General features: G+C 33.9%; 1 protein-coding gene across 1 annotated transcript; it reads left to right on the forward strand.

Moving 5' to 3' along the window:
* Positions 1 to 4586: 4586 nt before the first annotated feature.
* On the forward strand, positions 4587 to 13311 carry LOC146923349 (separase-like). Its single transcript, XM_085711693.1, has 14 exons — positions 4587 to 5197; positions 5286 to 5463; positions 5544 to 5639; positions 8014 to 8151; positions 8233 to 8639; positions 8976 to 9072; positions 10160 to 10405; positions 10498 to 10620; positions 10719 to 10889; positions 11018 to 11134; positions 11398 to 11478; positions 11570 to 11926; positions 12010 to 12099; positions 13066 to 13311. Exons 1-14 carry the CDS (start codon positions 4587 to 4589, stop codon positions 13309 to 13311), a joined length of 2958 nt encoding a protein of 985 aa, XP_085567819.1.
* Positions 13312 to 16972: the final 3661 nt, after the last annotated feature.

Consider the following 16972-nt stretch of genomic DNA (forward strand, 5'->3'; position numbering starts at 1 on the left):
CGATTCTAAGTTTTTTTTTTCTGGCACAATCCTAAGATAAATTGATTTTTTTTTTGTTAATTAAGAGTACAAAAAAAGTTTATGATGTATAAGGGGTCCTTTTCTCTAACTATGCCTAAGGCCCCTAAAATGCGAGGAACGGCCCCGAAAATAGTAATTGTGTATATATTTTAATACTTAAAGGGTTATATACATATTTTTATTAACGTAACTGATCAGTTTAAAACTAAAAAGATTATTCAAGTGCAAACATTAACCTTAAGGATCTTGAGATATATTTGACCTTAAATGTATAGTTCTTTGACACACATAAAGAGATACTTCCTCTGTTCTTTTTTAAGTATTGTTTTAGCATAATTGTTTGTTGATATATAACTATCATTTTAATAGTTTAAAAGTACAATTTGTCAATTAAACTCTTTCTCAACTACTTTAACTTACTCCTTTTAAATAAAACTAAATATAGTTTTTTTTAAACAAAGTAAATTTTTTTTTCAAACTATGTTTGGTTTTTTGTTATTTGTAATCGTGAACTTTCAAGATTTTAAATTTTATTCCCTATAATAATAGGTCTATGGTAAGAGTAATAGAAAAGTTGAAATTCTATAAATAAAATCAATAACATTTTTTTAAAAAAATCAAGTGCAAAATAGAAGAACAATTCTGGTAGAAAAATAAAAGACTATGCAAATGTTCAAAAAGAAGAAAGAGTGTAAGACTCGTTAAAAATATTGTTAAATTTTGATTAGTGTGAAGTTGGAAGTTGGAATAGATTTCGTTTTTCTTTGCAATGTCTAAATTGACAATTGTATATTATGATAGAGAGGTGCTCGATCAATTTTACTTGAGAGTAGAAAGTGTGCAAGAAAAATGAAATTTATTGGAGAGAGTAAGAGTGTATCACAATTGTTTGTTAAGAGAGAAGATAACACATCGAGTTTATTTGAAAGAGAAAGTGTGTATTAACAAATAGAAATTTATTGATCGATTAAAATGAGAGTATAATATAAAAAAACTCCAAAAATCCATTACTTTAATTGAAGAATACTATTTGAAAACAGTATTTAAAAAGGAACTGATGGAGTATAAAGAAGTACTTATCCTCCAAATGTTAAATCAATTTTATTTTTTATTGTTACAAGAAGTATACATTTGGTTTTGTGATCATACAAAACTAGTTCAACCAAGAAAAGACGTGTAAGGCACACAAATTATAAGGGATGTTGGAATATAAGGAACAAATCTTACATAGTCACAACCCCAAATAAAAAAAAAAAATTCGACACTCACACAAATGGAAAAATTTAAAAAAAAAAATTTAGTCATGTTATTTGATTTTTTCCTCTTTAATTTTATTTTTTTGTATTAGTGTGAGTGTAGCTAAATATATTTTAGTGTGAGTGTAGCTAAATATATTTTACTTGAGGTTGTGTCGAACATTATTTCTCTTTATATAAGATTCAGAAATGGTAAATTCCTTTTCTTCAAAAAAAGAAATGGTAAATTCCTAGATACCTGAAGCTTAGTTGGGTATCAGTATCTCGTTTGCTAAATTCATTCAAAATTTATATATTTTTACTAATACAAATATATGACATTTTATTGAATAATTGGATGATTATTATATATCTAAAAAAATAATGAGTAGCACCATATTCACCACTAACAATTTGATTTTTAAATGTCGCCGTGAGCTTAACTCAGTTGGTAAGGACAATGCATAATATATGCAAGGTCCGGGGTTTAAACCCCAAACGCCACCAAAAAAATTTGATTTTTAAATAAGTTAATACAAAAATATGATATAATTCATATGTACGAACACAACCAAATTTTGGGAGTAACAATGTATTCCCAAAAAATGAAACAATGTATTTTAGCTTAAAAGACTATCCTATTTTTTCTTCCATAATAAAATAAAACTGTACGGTTTCTACTACTAAAGAACACTTGAGGTTTTGCCCATTTCTTCTTCTTCTTCTTCTTCCTCTCTCCAGCCTAAAGCCCTAAACAATGAAACCATAGCTCATCCATCACTTCTATTAACCCAAACTCATTCCTCCATTTTTCTTTTAACCAAAAAACATTGGAGACCTTTGTGATGCTAAAAGCTCTTCAAAAGGTAACAACTTTCACTCTTTTTACACTATAAAAATTTGATTTTTTTTTTCACCAAAAAACTTATTTTGCTTAATGGAGAGTGCTACTTATAGTGTTCTTTGAAACCCTTTTCTTGTTTTTGGTATATTTCCCACCCAACTTTTGGAACCAATATTCTTGGCTACTCCTACAAGACTCTAAGCTGCTACACTTTGTGGCTCTAGTAATAAAAACCACACTAACATTTAACATTGATGAAATTAAGTTCTTATAGTCTGAGATCACATTATCTATTTCATCTGTCTCAGTATCAAGTTCTACTCTGAAGTTACCGTACCTCATTTTCTTTGCTAAGTGGAGGCTCCATCTAAGGCCTGTTGCTTCAGCTAGTGTGGGCGAGATTCGGCATACTCTGATTTTGTGGCAGCATAGATCACACGTCAGTTTTTTGCCGTGTTTGTTATTTGGGGTGCTTAAGGTCAGTCTTTTCCTTGCTGTTGATTTCCTTAGTTTTTTGGTAATATTTTTTTGGGTGCAATAGATTTATTGATATATTGAAGATTTGATTACTTCACTTGAACCACAAAATATATCTATATATAAAAGATTCTCTTTCCATCTATCCTGGGAGAAACTCTTCCATAGATACAACCACAAATGATATCTATTTAGACACATTCACATCAAATGTAAAAATTAAAAGAAAATAAAACTATATGATGTTGATTGATGTGATTTAATTATTTTTGATTCAAATTTTTTCCATATGATGTGAGTGTGTGATGCGATAAGACCACAAGTGCATTGTTTACCGATGTAGTAATAAAAAGATATCGTTCCGACAGGGAGTTATGAATTCAATTAACTTTCAACAATGATTAGAAAAGAGTTTTGAGTTATAAAGTTTGGATTTTTAATTAAAAGAAAATGATAAAAATAAAAGGAGCCTTGGAATTATTGGTTCATCCTAATGACAAGTCCTTCACAAACCAAAACCTTAACTTATAACTTTATGTTAGACCTAATTTCTAAAGACCAGTTTCCCTTTAACCCCTCACTTTTCCTACCAAGTCCAGTGAGAGTTTACTTCTAACAATCAAACCTATTTCGCTGATTTGATTACTAGAAGAAGCTTTTAAGGATTGAAACTACCAATCCGTCAAGAATTGCAAAGACTATTTCACTGCCTTTGCAATTCTTGTCTAAATTCACTTGTTCCAATATCAAAGCTCCGCGTTCGCCTTATGAATTGATATTTGAGATGATGGATTAACAATTATCAAACCCTCCACTTTCATTTCCACAGTTTGATAATGGTTAATTCATGTTAAAACGGTGAATTTAGATTAGAAACTAGGGTTACATAAAATTAAGGTTAAAGCTTGGGTTAATTAGGGTTATGTCATTAGACTTATCCAACAATCCCAAGACAAAGAGAAGTCTACTCAATCACGTTCATCGTAGACAAAGAGAAGAAGAAGAAAATAAAAGTAAATACCAATAAAATAAAGGTGAACTTTTATTCCAAGAACAAAAGATATGAATGTTTATGATAGATGACTACTCTATTTATAGTCTTATTGTTGACTTAAAACCTAAGCAACTATTCAGTAGCATGTTCCACAAGAAACTGCGGGTTTTTTTGGTCAAAACTAAAATAGAGTAGCTTGAATTCTAAGCAAAAGCAGCAAACTCCAAATCTTCGTATTTTCGCTCCGAATCAGCTCCAAACTCCATTCTTTTGCTCCAAGACTCAATCCATCAAATATTCATTCCTTTTTTTTTTGTTTGACAAAATCAAATATTCATTCCTGAAATATAATAATATGCAATTGAAGTAAAATAGCTCAAAAAGAAAATAATACTTAAATAAAATAAACTTAAATCTAAATAAAACGAAACTAAATATTATATAAAAATAACTAATCTTGGAGTTACATTTATATAAAATAGAGTAATATTTTTTCATCATGGTTATACAAGACAAAATTGACTTTGAGAAATATACAATGTCAGTTTAGTATTTTGGAAGCAATATAAGGAATTACTTCGGATGCTAAAGTGTATGTTTTTTTTTTTTTTTTTTTTTCTGAATCGGCGCTAAAGTGTATGTGTGCTTCAATTTTTCAATTAATATGTGTATGTTTGCTTTAATTTTTCAATTAATATTAAATGATTTCTTAACCAACAAACCAATTGGTCATTGGGATGTCTATTTGAGGAGGAACATTCATGTCTGTTTTCCTGTCACATGTTTTTTTTTTAATGACTTTATTCTTATTTTTTCTTATAGGATAGTTTTTAATTGATCTGTTAAGTATATCCTTGTATTGGTAGGTTCATCACTCTTGCTTTTACAAGGCATTCCCATGATAATTTAGTTTGCGAGATTGACAAAAAGTTAGTCGTTTATGATATCACGGTAAGAATGTGATGAATTAAACGACTAAAATTTAAGGTCCATAAATTAGAATAAAAATGTAACAATGACTATTATTAAGCATTTGTCACTTCTTTCATGTAGGTCAACAATCTACAATATGTCTACAGATTCAGATTCTGACATCATTTTCGAGCAGCTTCGATCGTCAAACCCGAAAGGCATTCATGATCGTTTTAACTCATACCTTAGTCCCATCTTGTTATCGAGTGCGGATGTCAATATGGATGATTTGACAAAGTTTCGAACTTTCCTTAAGGAGTGCTTGCGTATTCTTGGCATACGTCTATCTAAACCTAAAAAGTTCAAGTATAGTAAAGGTATTCTCAATGAAATCTTCCAAGTATACCAACTTTGTTTGAGTACCTTTGATGCTACACTTTCTAGGCTTGGCAACCTCAATGGACACTCATTGGGATACCATGTGCAATTCATAGAGTGTTTAAGGGTTGGTGGACGGGTTGATGATGCTGAAAAATATGGGCTAGCCCAATTAAATGTGGTAAATAGCAATGCTGTGATTCATGCCAATTCACATTGCAAGGTGTTAAAAATTTATTTAAGCTTGCTGAAAATTCCAAAAAAAAGCACGACGACAGATGATGAACATTGTGATAGGTTGCTTCAATTCTTGAATAAAGCAAAAGCATGTCAAGGGTATAGTTCTTTGTTTTTAATTTGTTTGCTTTGCTTTTGTGTATGAATTGGTAAAACAAATTAAATTTTACGTGTACAATTTATTCAGGTTGAATTGTCAAAAGTGTGAGGATTTGCATGCAGATTTAGTTGAAGCATTGTGTAGATATGCTTACACTTTATTGGAGAAGATGACATTCTCCGATTCTGATTCGGGGATAAACTTATGTCGTACTATTTTGGCCGAGTACATGCACTCTCCAATAATAAAGATAGAAGTTTATGAGGTAATCTAATCTTAACTTTTAGATATTTAATATTTTCTTTTATTCATTAACTAACCATTCTTCCAAAATTCTAAATGTAGGTTTCAAACATAATGTGCTCCCATCTTTTTAAACTGTCAAAGAAGAATCACTCATATGTCACATCCATATTGGATTGCATTGCACCTGGTGTAGAGGTAATATAATAAAATTTGAAATTTGAGCAATGCCACTGTGAACGACATATTGCACCAACAAAACCGCACAACACTCACGTGCAAGGGTGGACCTGGACTTACAATATTAGTGGGGCACAATTTTTTATCAAATAATTAATGTTTTGTAACCAAAAGCTAAAATCAATTTCAATTTTATTTTAGTAACCAAAATTGAAAGTTTATAAAAAGGAAGGAAAAGGAGAGATGATCTAAATCAGATTGTAGTTTAAAGAATAAGAAAAGATTGCCTGCATATTACCAAAAAACAAAAACTCAACACTAAGGTTAAAGCAAGATTAAACTTATTCCTACATCGGCTAATTTTAATACGTTGAGAGGCGAGCTATGTTATAAATAAAGAGTCTACAAGCACAAAAGATACAAGTAAACAAAGCCTTGCTTGGTGGGTCCATTGATGTGTTACTTTTAACAAAGTAACGTTCAGAATATGAGCCAAAAGCAAATGGCCTGGACTGTCTGGTGTGGCACTTGCCACAGTGGGTCTAGTTCAGGTCTACCCCTGCTCACGTGCCTTTAATTAAAATAAAATAAAAAATCTAAAATTTTCTCTTTGCGGAATACATGTGTGGATTGCACGACATATCATGTCGTGCCATTAAGCATTTTTTATTTAAATACCAAGTAGGAGATACTAATTCTTTTAGGAAGATACCAAATATTTATTGAAAGCTAATTAAAATGCTGGGGTATGAGAACAAAATCATTTATGTTAACTTTCAATCTTTATTACTTTATAAGTAGAATAGAATTTGAGTTAAGGTTTTCCCATACAGTTTTTTTTCTCATGTTTACTATGATTTGACTGCAAAACATCTAGTCAATAGTCCGACTATAATTGAACTTGGAATGGATTCCACATAGGCAAAATTCTGGGTTTAAGGCCTTGATAAGTGACTTATAAGACCAACTTTTGGATGCCACATAGTACAACCTACATTGGCCCCTAGGTACCAAAATCAAGTCAAATTGAGGCTAAAATGAGCTTTATGTGTATAACAAAACATAAAAAAAATTAAATGAAAAGTTCACCCATACTTTTGTATTGTCAAAATGATTGATGTCTAATAAATTTGTGACAACTTTCTCTCGTACTCACGTTATATATTTTATTTTCTCCCTCTATTGTTTTTTATTTTTGCGTCAATAACTTTTTTCTTTGTTAATTTATGGTTGTCTATAAATGGTTGTTCAAATAACATGCCTCTTATTAAAATAAGTTTGTATGTTAAGTACAACATCACTTGAACTATCATAACCCAAAGTTGATCTTAACTTGCAATTTTTTACACTATAACAAAGCAAAATGAGAGTAAATTGTAGTAGTAATATATATTTAAGAGAGCTTTGTTTGAAAGAATTTAAGAGGTAGTTACAACATAAACTCTATATACAATTGAGGTGAAAATTGAAAATTTTAATGAAATTACAGTTGAGTGGGACTATGAGAAAACTTGACTGAATTCTCGATTGAAACCAATCATCCTCCGTCTTAATTTATAATATAAATTTAGATACCAAAGGTGAATTGAATCCGAGGATAATTATTTACCTTTAGCAGAACAAAATTGTACAAGGGGCTCTTGAGAAACATATGTGCATGATGTGAGTAATTCTAATTTGGAAACAACCTCTAAATCAAAATTGTTTGGGCACACACTTACAAATGAAAAAGAATTAAAAGAGAAAAGAATTAAATGATGCGACTTAAATCATCTCTCTTTTAATTTTTTACATTTATGTGTGTTTGCTCAAATAAATTTGATTTGAGGTTGTGCCTAAGCAAGAATTGCTCTTGATGATGTGATTGTTTAAGAGAAACTAATTTGTATTCAAAATCATACAATTTAGTTTTCTTCCAAAAATAGTTACACGTCTTGAAAGTTCTGAAATTTGTTAAAATGTTTGGTTCGACAAATTGTCACAATAAGGCATTAAGCTTATAATCAAGATTTTCACATTCATTGTGATTTTCTTGAGACTTATTTTAATGTCTTCTCCAAACGATTTTGATATCCCTGACCAAGAAAAAAAAGCTCCACATATCCAAACGCCATTCTTTAGAAAAATAGAAAGTTCATACACTAATAAGAAATGGAAGAAAAGCTTACATATGGGCTGTGACAAAAATTTGTCCCTAAATATAAGTTCATTTTTAAATTATTAGATACATTTATTGTTTTTATACATCTAGACATAAATTGGATACATTAAATAACAACACAATTTTTTTCTTAACAAGAATGAAATATGGAATAGGTGCTTAATAATTATGATATTTTCTTACCGGGTGTGCTTGAATCTCATGATCGTCAATTATATTTGTAACTTTTAGGTTGAAGAGGGAAACAGTGGAATAGAGTTTGTGAAAGTTGTTTATGAATGCGCCACACAATGTTTCCAACCTGAAGTCCGAGATTTTTGTGTTGAATTTGCAAGATACCTAAACAAGAAGGCAAACGATTATACAAATGTAATATTACTTTCGAAGTCTTTCTCATTTAATATTAATTGGATATTTTTTATTCCATTTTTGATTGTAGTACATTTGTAGGTAAAATCTTATATTGAACCAATATTGAGGACCATTGCTGTGGGGTTGAAGCTTTTTAATTGCACCAGTGAAAAGTTTGAAGATTATCTAAATGTCTTATTTGAAAATGTTGAAATACTTCAGAAATCACTACGCTTGTTCAACTCGATGTGTACCCACATCCAGATGAATACCACTGCAGTTCAACATCTTAAAGATCAATCATTGGATTATGAAACTTCTATGGCATACTTGTCACCTTCCATAAGCTGCCTAAGTCTTTTGTGTTGTTTACTTTCTATATCAATTAGGAAGTATGGATGGAATGAACACTTAGGAAATGCTCAGGGTGGTGGTTTGACTGATATGCATACAACCATTATGGATATGTTTCATGTTAATTGCCGACTTATTCTCTCTTTTCTAAGGTATGTCTATGGATATCCAAATAAGCTTAGTTAAGAAGATTTTTAAATGCTTGATCTATTTATATTTTTATTTGATTTTATATTTGCAATTAAATTCTACAGAAAAGTAAAAAAACAAACAAACAGAGGTTTTGTTCCTCATGTCACTTATTGTATTATTGTATCTTGTATATTACGCTCTTCTTTACATTATTATTTTTCACGTGTCATATTAAATTTAAAGAGAAGTTTGCAAGATAATTTTTAGAAATATTGTATATATACTACCTTCTGTATATTTCATTTTGTGTTATTTGTGATGATTAAATCCAGAAATTTCACTTTTTTTCTTTGTAGTGTTACATCTGAAAAGAAACAAGATGAAAAGAGTTGGTTGGTCGAAGTAGCTTGTGGAGCTTTTTTCTTTTCAACCAAAACTGAGCTTAAACTCCAGGTTTTCATGTCATTAAGTGCCCAAAGCTTCTATTCCAAAAAAATAAGTTCTTTAATTGGTATTGTGTTTCAGAAAGAAAAAACAAAAACTAATGTGTTTCTTGTCCCTCTTTCAGGAGAGCACTAAAATTATTAAGGAGATATTTGTTACCAATTGGATTAAAAGAGAAGAAATACAAAACTTAATCAAATGGTTGAATGATGGGTGCACAACATTGCAAGAAAATAACATTAAAAAACAGGTATTACAATCTCATAATTTTTTTATTAAAATTTCCTATAAATGTTATTTGATACATATTGCTAAAAAATCGATTTTGTCTGAAACTCTAAATATTTTTTTAACTCTATCATGCTTCATGTGAAATGCCAACTACTTCACTAGTGTTCTTATTGACCGTATATGTTTTGTATTTTTCATTCATTATGTTATTATTGTTGCAGAGTAATTCAATATTGGATAATAAGTGGTTAGTTAACTAATAGTATGGTTAGTTTTGTAACTGTTATTTGAGAAGCAAGTAACAGAGTTAAGTGTAGTTAGTTGAGAAACTTGATATATAAGCAAGTTACATGTTTGTGTTTCATAAGTCTAAGTGATACTGAATAAATTTTGATCCTTTCAATTTGTGCTATTCTCTTTCTCTCTAATTCTTCTTCCAAATTAATAAACTTGTTCCAACATTTATTTGACATGATTATGCTTTTCTTAAATTTTTTAGGCTGATGTGATTTGATTATGATATGATGTATAGGATAGAAGAGATCAAAGAGGAAAAATACATTATTTTTTTTATGTTTATTTGTTATAAATAATTCAGTTAGTTACAATGAGAGAGTAACAAATATATAATCAGAGGGAGTGTAGGCTGTGTCTATATGTGTATTATTTTCTATTTATAATTGATTATGTTATTATTATTTAATAATTAAGATCATAGTTTTCTTACATAGCTTAGGTTGATTTAATTTGATCCCAATACTATGGGATCATTTTTTCTTACTTGTTGTATAAATACATGTAAATCAATGTGATAAATATTAAGATTTAAGTGCTCTTATCATTTGTATCACCATGTGCTTTGAAGGTTCTAAGCTTGCGCTGTGAAGTTTTTTGGTTGTTTGTTAATTCCCACCCAAGCAATCTTTCAGAAAATGCTTTAAAAGGCTTTTCATTAGACACTTATAACCAGATTGGAAAGTTGTTGAATCTTCTGTATGACATCGATTATATTGAGATGGAAAAGAAAGTAACTGAATTTCTTGAAAACTGGTGCACCGTGAGAGACCAGTTAAAGAATCTTCCAACTCCAGTTCCTATCATGAAGACTTGGGTAGAGGTAGCATTCTTTAGCATTTAATTCATAGAATTCAGTGTGTTGCAACATTTTTATTCTGATTGTTGTATCATGTATTATGGGTGCAGTGCCAGTGCAAGTATCAATTAAAACATGACAATGATGGTAGTTTTGATTCTCATACCTTAAATGATCTTCTGTCTCAAAAAGTATCAAAGAGAGACATTGGGTTACTATTACTATTGGAGCAGGTGAAAATTTCCTTTTCATAGAATTTTCATTATATTTGATTTAATAGTTAATGTATAGTAAACTTGAACTCTTTATTAATGTGTATATCTTTGTTTAGGAATACAATGCCTATGTGTCAAAGGAGAATGAATTTGAATCATTCTGTAAGAAAATGAGATTGAAGATCACAGCATTCTTCATGACACATATATATACATCTCCTGAAAAATTCATTGAAAAAACAAAAGCTCAGCCTACAAAAAGAATCGCAAATTGTCCAGTAGACAATGTAGCCGCTACGTGTCTGACCCATACAATACGCACCATGGTTTTATTTTGTTTCTCTCAAATATATGAATATCTAACTTATATTAGATATGTATATGCCTCTAATATGAAGTATGTTCACTTCAACAGGATCTTGTTTTTAAAGATGAGAAGATGTCTTCCGAAGCAAATATAATTAATCATCATCTGTATGTGGCACATGGTCTACTTGCCCTTTGTAAATTAGAAGCCAATCAGTACCTAGAGGTATTAAAACCTATGCTAACGGTTCTCTCTTTGTCAAGAGAGAAGATTTCTGATTTCACTTTTCTCTTAACATGTAAAATTGTCACTGATGATGAAATATTAGACAGCTTTATATCATTGGTATTTTATTTGCTGTCCTTTCTTTATTGTTTTCTTATTATTTTATAACCTTTTTGTAGTAATATATTCACTTTATCTTGATAGTTTTTTATTTTTTTTATTTTTTTATCAAGAAAAACTTATCTTACTTGTGCATTAAGCAGAGAACATTGGAAGATGGAAAAGCATTATCTGAAAGTATAATGATCATGATTTACAATGTTTTTGACTTATTGCAATTGAAGGTTTGTTTTTCTTCTTTAATAATCTTGTTTTCCATTGTTTTTCTATATGATTTATAATTGTAGTCTTTTGGTTTCCATGTGATTTCTTCAGGGTGTGATGGGTAGCAACATTACTGCAGCACATAAGTTGATAATTAGAATGCAAAATTTGAGGAAGTTTGCATTTGAGAAACAATTAAGCTTGTTGTGGGAGGGTAGAAGACTAAGTCACCCAGTCTGCATTTCTCCTTTGAATTGGTCATTGATCCAGGAATCATGGGATACAACTGAACTTCAAAAGAATGTGAGCTGTATAGACTGTCTTAAGAAAAACAAATCAGGGTTTAGACAGAATTTCTATTTTCTGTTTGAAGAATCGCACACAGATGCTAAAGATCAAGACAAATTTTTTCAAGCTGACATTTCAGACATAGATATTAAAAAAGCTGCAATGGATCTGTCTTCAAAGGTAACGTCCTTTTGAGACAAATTTATCATACTCTTTTTTGATATAAAGAAAAATCATCACTTTGTTTGTCTATCTTCTCCTAGGATCCTATTGAAAGGCATTCTACTTTTCTTGCTGGATATCTGTACCATGATTTGTGTCAAAAACTCGTAGCAAATGGAAAGTTAATGGAGGTAAGTAGCAATAGTTGTTTTTGATTCTTATAATCATGATCTCAGTGCTTTAAGTTTACTAAGATCTCCCTTTTGAAACATGTTTCATATTTGCCCCCCTTACGCTTCGGCTTACAAACCACCGACCACGACACTCAAGGAATACTCCTACTCCGCTTGACCCCTCCCTAAAGAAACTCCCTCTTAAGGCGAACAATCTTCTTCCAAACCAAAAGACACATTTTCATGACTGACATAAAGAAGATAGGAATCACATTAAGAACAAAATTAAGAAGGACCACCCTACCCTGAAGGCTAACATACCTATTACCCCAGGAGCCAAGCCTACTAGACAGAAACTTAAGGAGGGGTTTCCAAGTTTTCTCCAAGCGAGGATTTGCACCGACAGGCAAACCGAACGGGACACTACCCACCCTACAGTAAAGAAAGCGTTCCGTTAATCGAAGAAAGTCCCCCCTTCACACACACACACACACACACACACACACACACACATTAAACCCCCATCACCTGACTCTTAGAAAAATTAACCTTGAGACCAGAAGCAAGCTCAAAACACCTAAGGATCGTTTTAAGAGCCTAGAGGTTCGCCATCGTCGTCACCCCTATAAATAAGGTATCATCTGCATACTGGAGATGTGAGATAGCAAGACCAGAGATGCCCATTTTAAAACCCTGATACAGACCCCTAGATTTAGCGGATCGGAGTAAACCACTCAGCCCCTCCACCACCAGAAGAAAAAGGAATGGGGCCAGAGGATCTCCTTGCTTAAGCCCTCTATGAATATTAACCTCTTGGTCGGGCAACCGTTGACGAGGACAGAGAGATTCCCACAGAAGACACAAGCACGAATCCAGCTACACCACCTATCACTGAAGCCTAGCCTCCTCATCATGTAATCAAGGAATCATAGGCCTTTTCAAAATCCACTTTAAAGCACTACAAGAAATCTTGCATATTGCCAGGGAACAATGCCAGGAGCAAGAACTCCTGGCAAATTTGCCAGGAGCTATGCCAGGGAAAGCTCCTTGCAAGTTGCCAGGGGCAACCCCTCACAAAATCCGTGGCAAAATGTATGCAGCAGAAAAGATTCTTGTGTGGTCAGAAAAAGCAGGACGGTACAACACTTTGCCAGGGGTTGTGCCACAAAAAACCCCTGGCAAATTGCAAAGCCTGCAAATTTGTCAGCAAAGCCTGCAAAGGCTACGTGAATAGTTGTATGGCAGCGCTGAAATGAGTTGACTAAAGAGCTGCTGGGCTCTGTGGCGGTTTGCCAGGGGCAAGACCCTCGGATAACCCCTGGCAAATTGCATCTATGAAAGGAGGTATATAAGCTAACATAACACAGACTAACACTCATAACCTAATTCCTAATCTTTCAGCCGCTCAAAACTTTCTCTCAAACCCTTCTTCTCTCAATCGCTCAAACCCTTCTTCCATCAAACATTCAAACCTTCTTCTTCTATCAAACATTCAAACGTACAAACTCACCACATATAAACATGCAAAAGGGAACAATTCAAATCACACAAACACAACAAACATAGAAAGCGATTCTGCTCTTCCTCCTAAACTCCTTCAACCTTCTAAACACACAAGACTCAACACAAAAGGAAAACGAAATATAGTGGATTCGGCTCGATTTTCTTGCTTCAACGATTCGAGCTCGGATTCCGTTCCTTTGTGCTGGATTCAGTTTTGTGCTCCTTCTTTACCATTCGATAATTTCTTTCTCCCTTTATTCTTGCTTCAATTTTGATTCGGATCTTGACCTTGAGGTGAACTCAGTCCAGTTTCATTTTGGCTTCAGATCTACCTCTGTATGAATCGAAGTTCTGCACTGTTGTTGTTTTTGTTGTCCTTAGATCTCGAAAATGTAGTGATGTTGTTATGAATTCGGATTTGTGTGTTTGAAAAAGTTTGATGTTGATTTGTGATGATGATGAAAATGGATTGATGGAAGTTTTGTTAGTTTAATTGTGTTGTTGGTGTATGAATCGATGAGATGATGGCTGGGAAAATTATTCAATGTGTTCTTGATATGTTCATGATATTTTAAAATTATTTAAAATAATTTTTTTTTAAAATTATTTAAAATAATTTTTATTATTAAAACAATTTTTAAAAAAAGAAATAAAAAAACAATTTAAAAACGTTTATTTTAATTATTTTAATAACGTTTTTTAAAAAAATTCGTACACAATTTGCCAGGGGTTAACCCCTCGCAATGTCCCTGGCATGTTTTGAAAATGACTGATGTGATGGTCTGCAAAAGCCTGCAATCATGCAGACACAATTTGCCAGGGGTTGAGCCAGGGCCTATGCCAGGAGCGCATTTTGCCAGGAGCTAAACCCCTGGCAGGACAATTTGCGATGAGCGGATTTGCTGGGTATTCTGCTCCTGGCAAAACTCCTGGCAAACGTCCATTTGCCAGGGCTTTCTGCATTTTGCCAGGGCTTCCGCCCCTGGCAAAATGCAAGATTTCTTGTAGTGAAGATAAGACACTCCTTCCTGGACTTCCTGGCCACATCGATGATCTCATTAACCCCGACCACCTCATCCACAAGCTGATGACCTTTGATAAAAGCAGATTGGTTGGAGGAAATAAGCTTATCCATCATTGGTGCGAGCCTACCTGCCAGAACCTTCGCCACCAACTTATAAAGAGATCCAAGAAGAGAAATGAACCGAAAGTCACATATGCGAGTAGGGGAGGGCACCTTGGGGATGAGGGTGATGAAGTACGAAGAAAAGGACCGAGGAAGGCTAGCTGAGTGAAAAATTGATCGAACATGGTACCCACCTCTCCCTTTAAAAGATCCCAGAATCTTCTATATAATGAGAAATTGATACCATCCAGGCCGGGGATTTTCGCCCCATCAAACTCTAAAACAACCTTGCTAATCTCCTCTTCACTAAAAGGGACCACCAAACCACCCATTTCCACCTCCGTGAGGCTAGGGAAGGTCACCTCGTCAAGAGTAGGACAGTCTGCCAAGGCCTCACAGAAATGATTCCTAAAATTGTCTACAATCTCGGCACGAATGTCCAGAACACTCTCCACCCACCTACTACCCACCCTAAGCGCCAGGGTGGACTTTCTCCTCCTCCTCCTCCTCCTCCTTAACTTTATACTAGAATGAAAGTAAGCAGAATTAACATCCCTCTCACGCGACCACCTCGATCGCGATTGCTGGAAAAGCTGGGACTCTCTAGCTCTCAGGAGTGCCCAAAGGTCATAGAACCCCTTGAACCTCGTTTTCGTATCAGCCGGAGACAAAGTGGCCACTTCCGCCTTGAGGTCAAGAAGTTTGATCGGCTCCACTTGCGCCTCAATCCGACTATTCAAACTACCAAAAGCCTGAGAGTGCCACACCTTAAGGTCTCCTTTCAGGGTCTTAAGCTTAGCTGAAAGCCTCACCGCCATCCACTCCGGCGGCCTGAAGCGGTTCCAACTACAATCAACCACCCCACCCAGGTCAGGATGAGATAACCAAAAGTTGTTGAATCTAAACGGATTGGGTCCCCAACTTTGAGAGGAGTATCTCAAAACCACCGAGCTATGGTATGAGACATCTATAGGAAGCGCCCACTACGTCGCCTCCCCCCAAAGGTCCCACCAACCCCCTGAAAGCAGGAAATGATCCAGTCTGCTCATAACACCCCCATTAGGTTGGCACCAGGTAAAATGCCTACCACGGAGAGGAAAATCGAGAAGACCCATTCTATGCACAAAGTTGGTAAAATCTTGAATCTCACTCTGCGAGGAGTTGCCACTACCAAACAGGGTACCCCTCCTTTCCGACTCATGAAGGACATAGTTGAAATCACCCGCCACGCACCAAACATCCCCATCCAAGGAGTCTTTGAGAGAAATCAACTTATCCCACACCTCCCTCTTATCGGTAATAGAGCATTTAGAATAAACATTCAACAAAAACAGAGATTCCTCAACACCCCCACTCCAGGCACACAACAACAAACCCTGACCCAGAAAAAGAAAACACCACTTGACCTTTAGAGGTACACCAGATGGTAAGAATACCCCCACTATTACCTACTGCCGGGACAAAACTCCAATCACAAAAAGAATTGCCCCATAAGTAATGAACAAGGGACTCAGACACCGAACACAACTTAGTCTTTTGGATGAGCAAACAATCAAGCCGATCAGATGAGATAAACTCTCTGACCTTTCTCTTTTTAATCCTTCCCCCAAACCACGAACATGGAAGGAACTAATAACCATGGAACACCCCTAGTCTCACCCATGGCGGCCTAAGTCGCACCATCTCTAGCCTCTAAGGCAACTAACCTAGACTCTGAAATAGGATCCTCAACATGAAACACAACTCCTAACACCTTACCATCACTAAGGACATATTTGGGGTAGTAATACCTAGTGCCCCAAGGTCCATCTGATAGCTTTATTGCCAACTCCTAACACCTTACCATCACTAAGGACATATTTGGCAATAAAGCTATCAGATGGACCTTGGGGCACTAGGTATTACTACCCCAAATATGTCCTTAGTGATGGTAAGGTGTTAGGAGTTGTGTTTCATGTTGTAATATAGGTCATTTCCAGTATTCCCCCTGTAAAATACTTTTTTTGGATTCCGTACTTGTAATTTGAAGATTTTTTTGTTTTAGACCTTCATGAAAAATTTTGCCCCTGTAATTTGAGCAAATTTCGGTTTACCCCTTGCAATTTGAGCAAATTTCGGTTTACCCCCTCTGTTAACTTGAGAAAATTTCGGTTTACCCCTGCCATATCATCGATTTTGTACAGTCAAAATTCATGAAGGTCCAAAACCAAAAAACTTCAAATTACAAGGACGAAATCCAAAAAGAAAATTTTAAAGGGGGAA

This window comes from Medicago sativa, chromosome 5 (genome assembly GCF_051527215.1).
Source record: "Medicago sativa cultivar Bolivia chromosome 5, Bolivia_mono, whole genome shotgun sequence".
Lineage (NCBI taxonomy): Eukaryota > Viridiplantae > Streptophyta > Magnoliopsida > Fabales > Fabaceae > Medicago > Medicago sativa.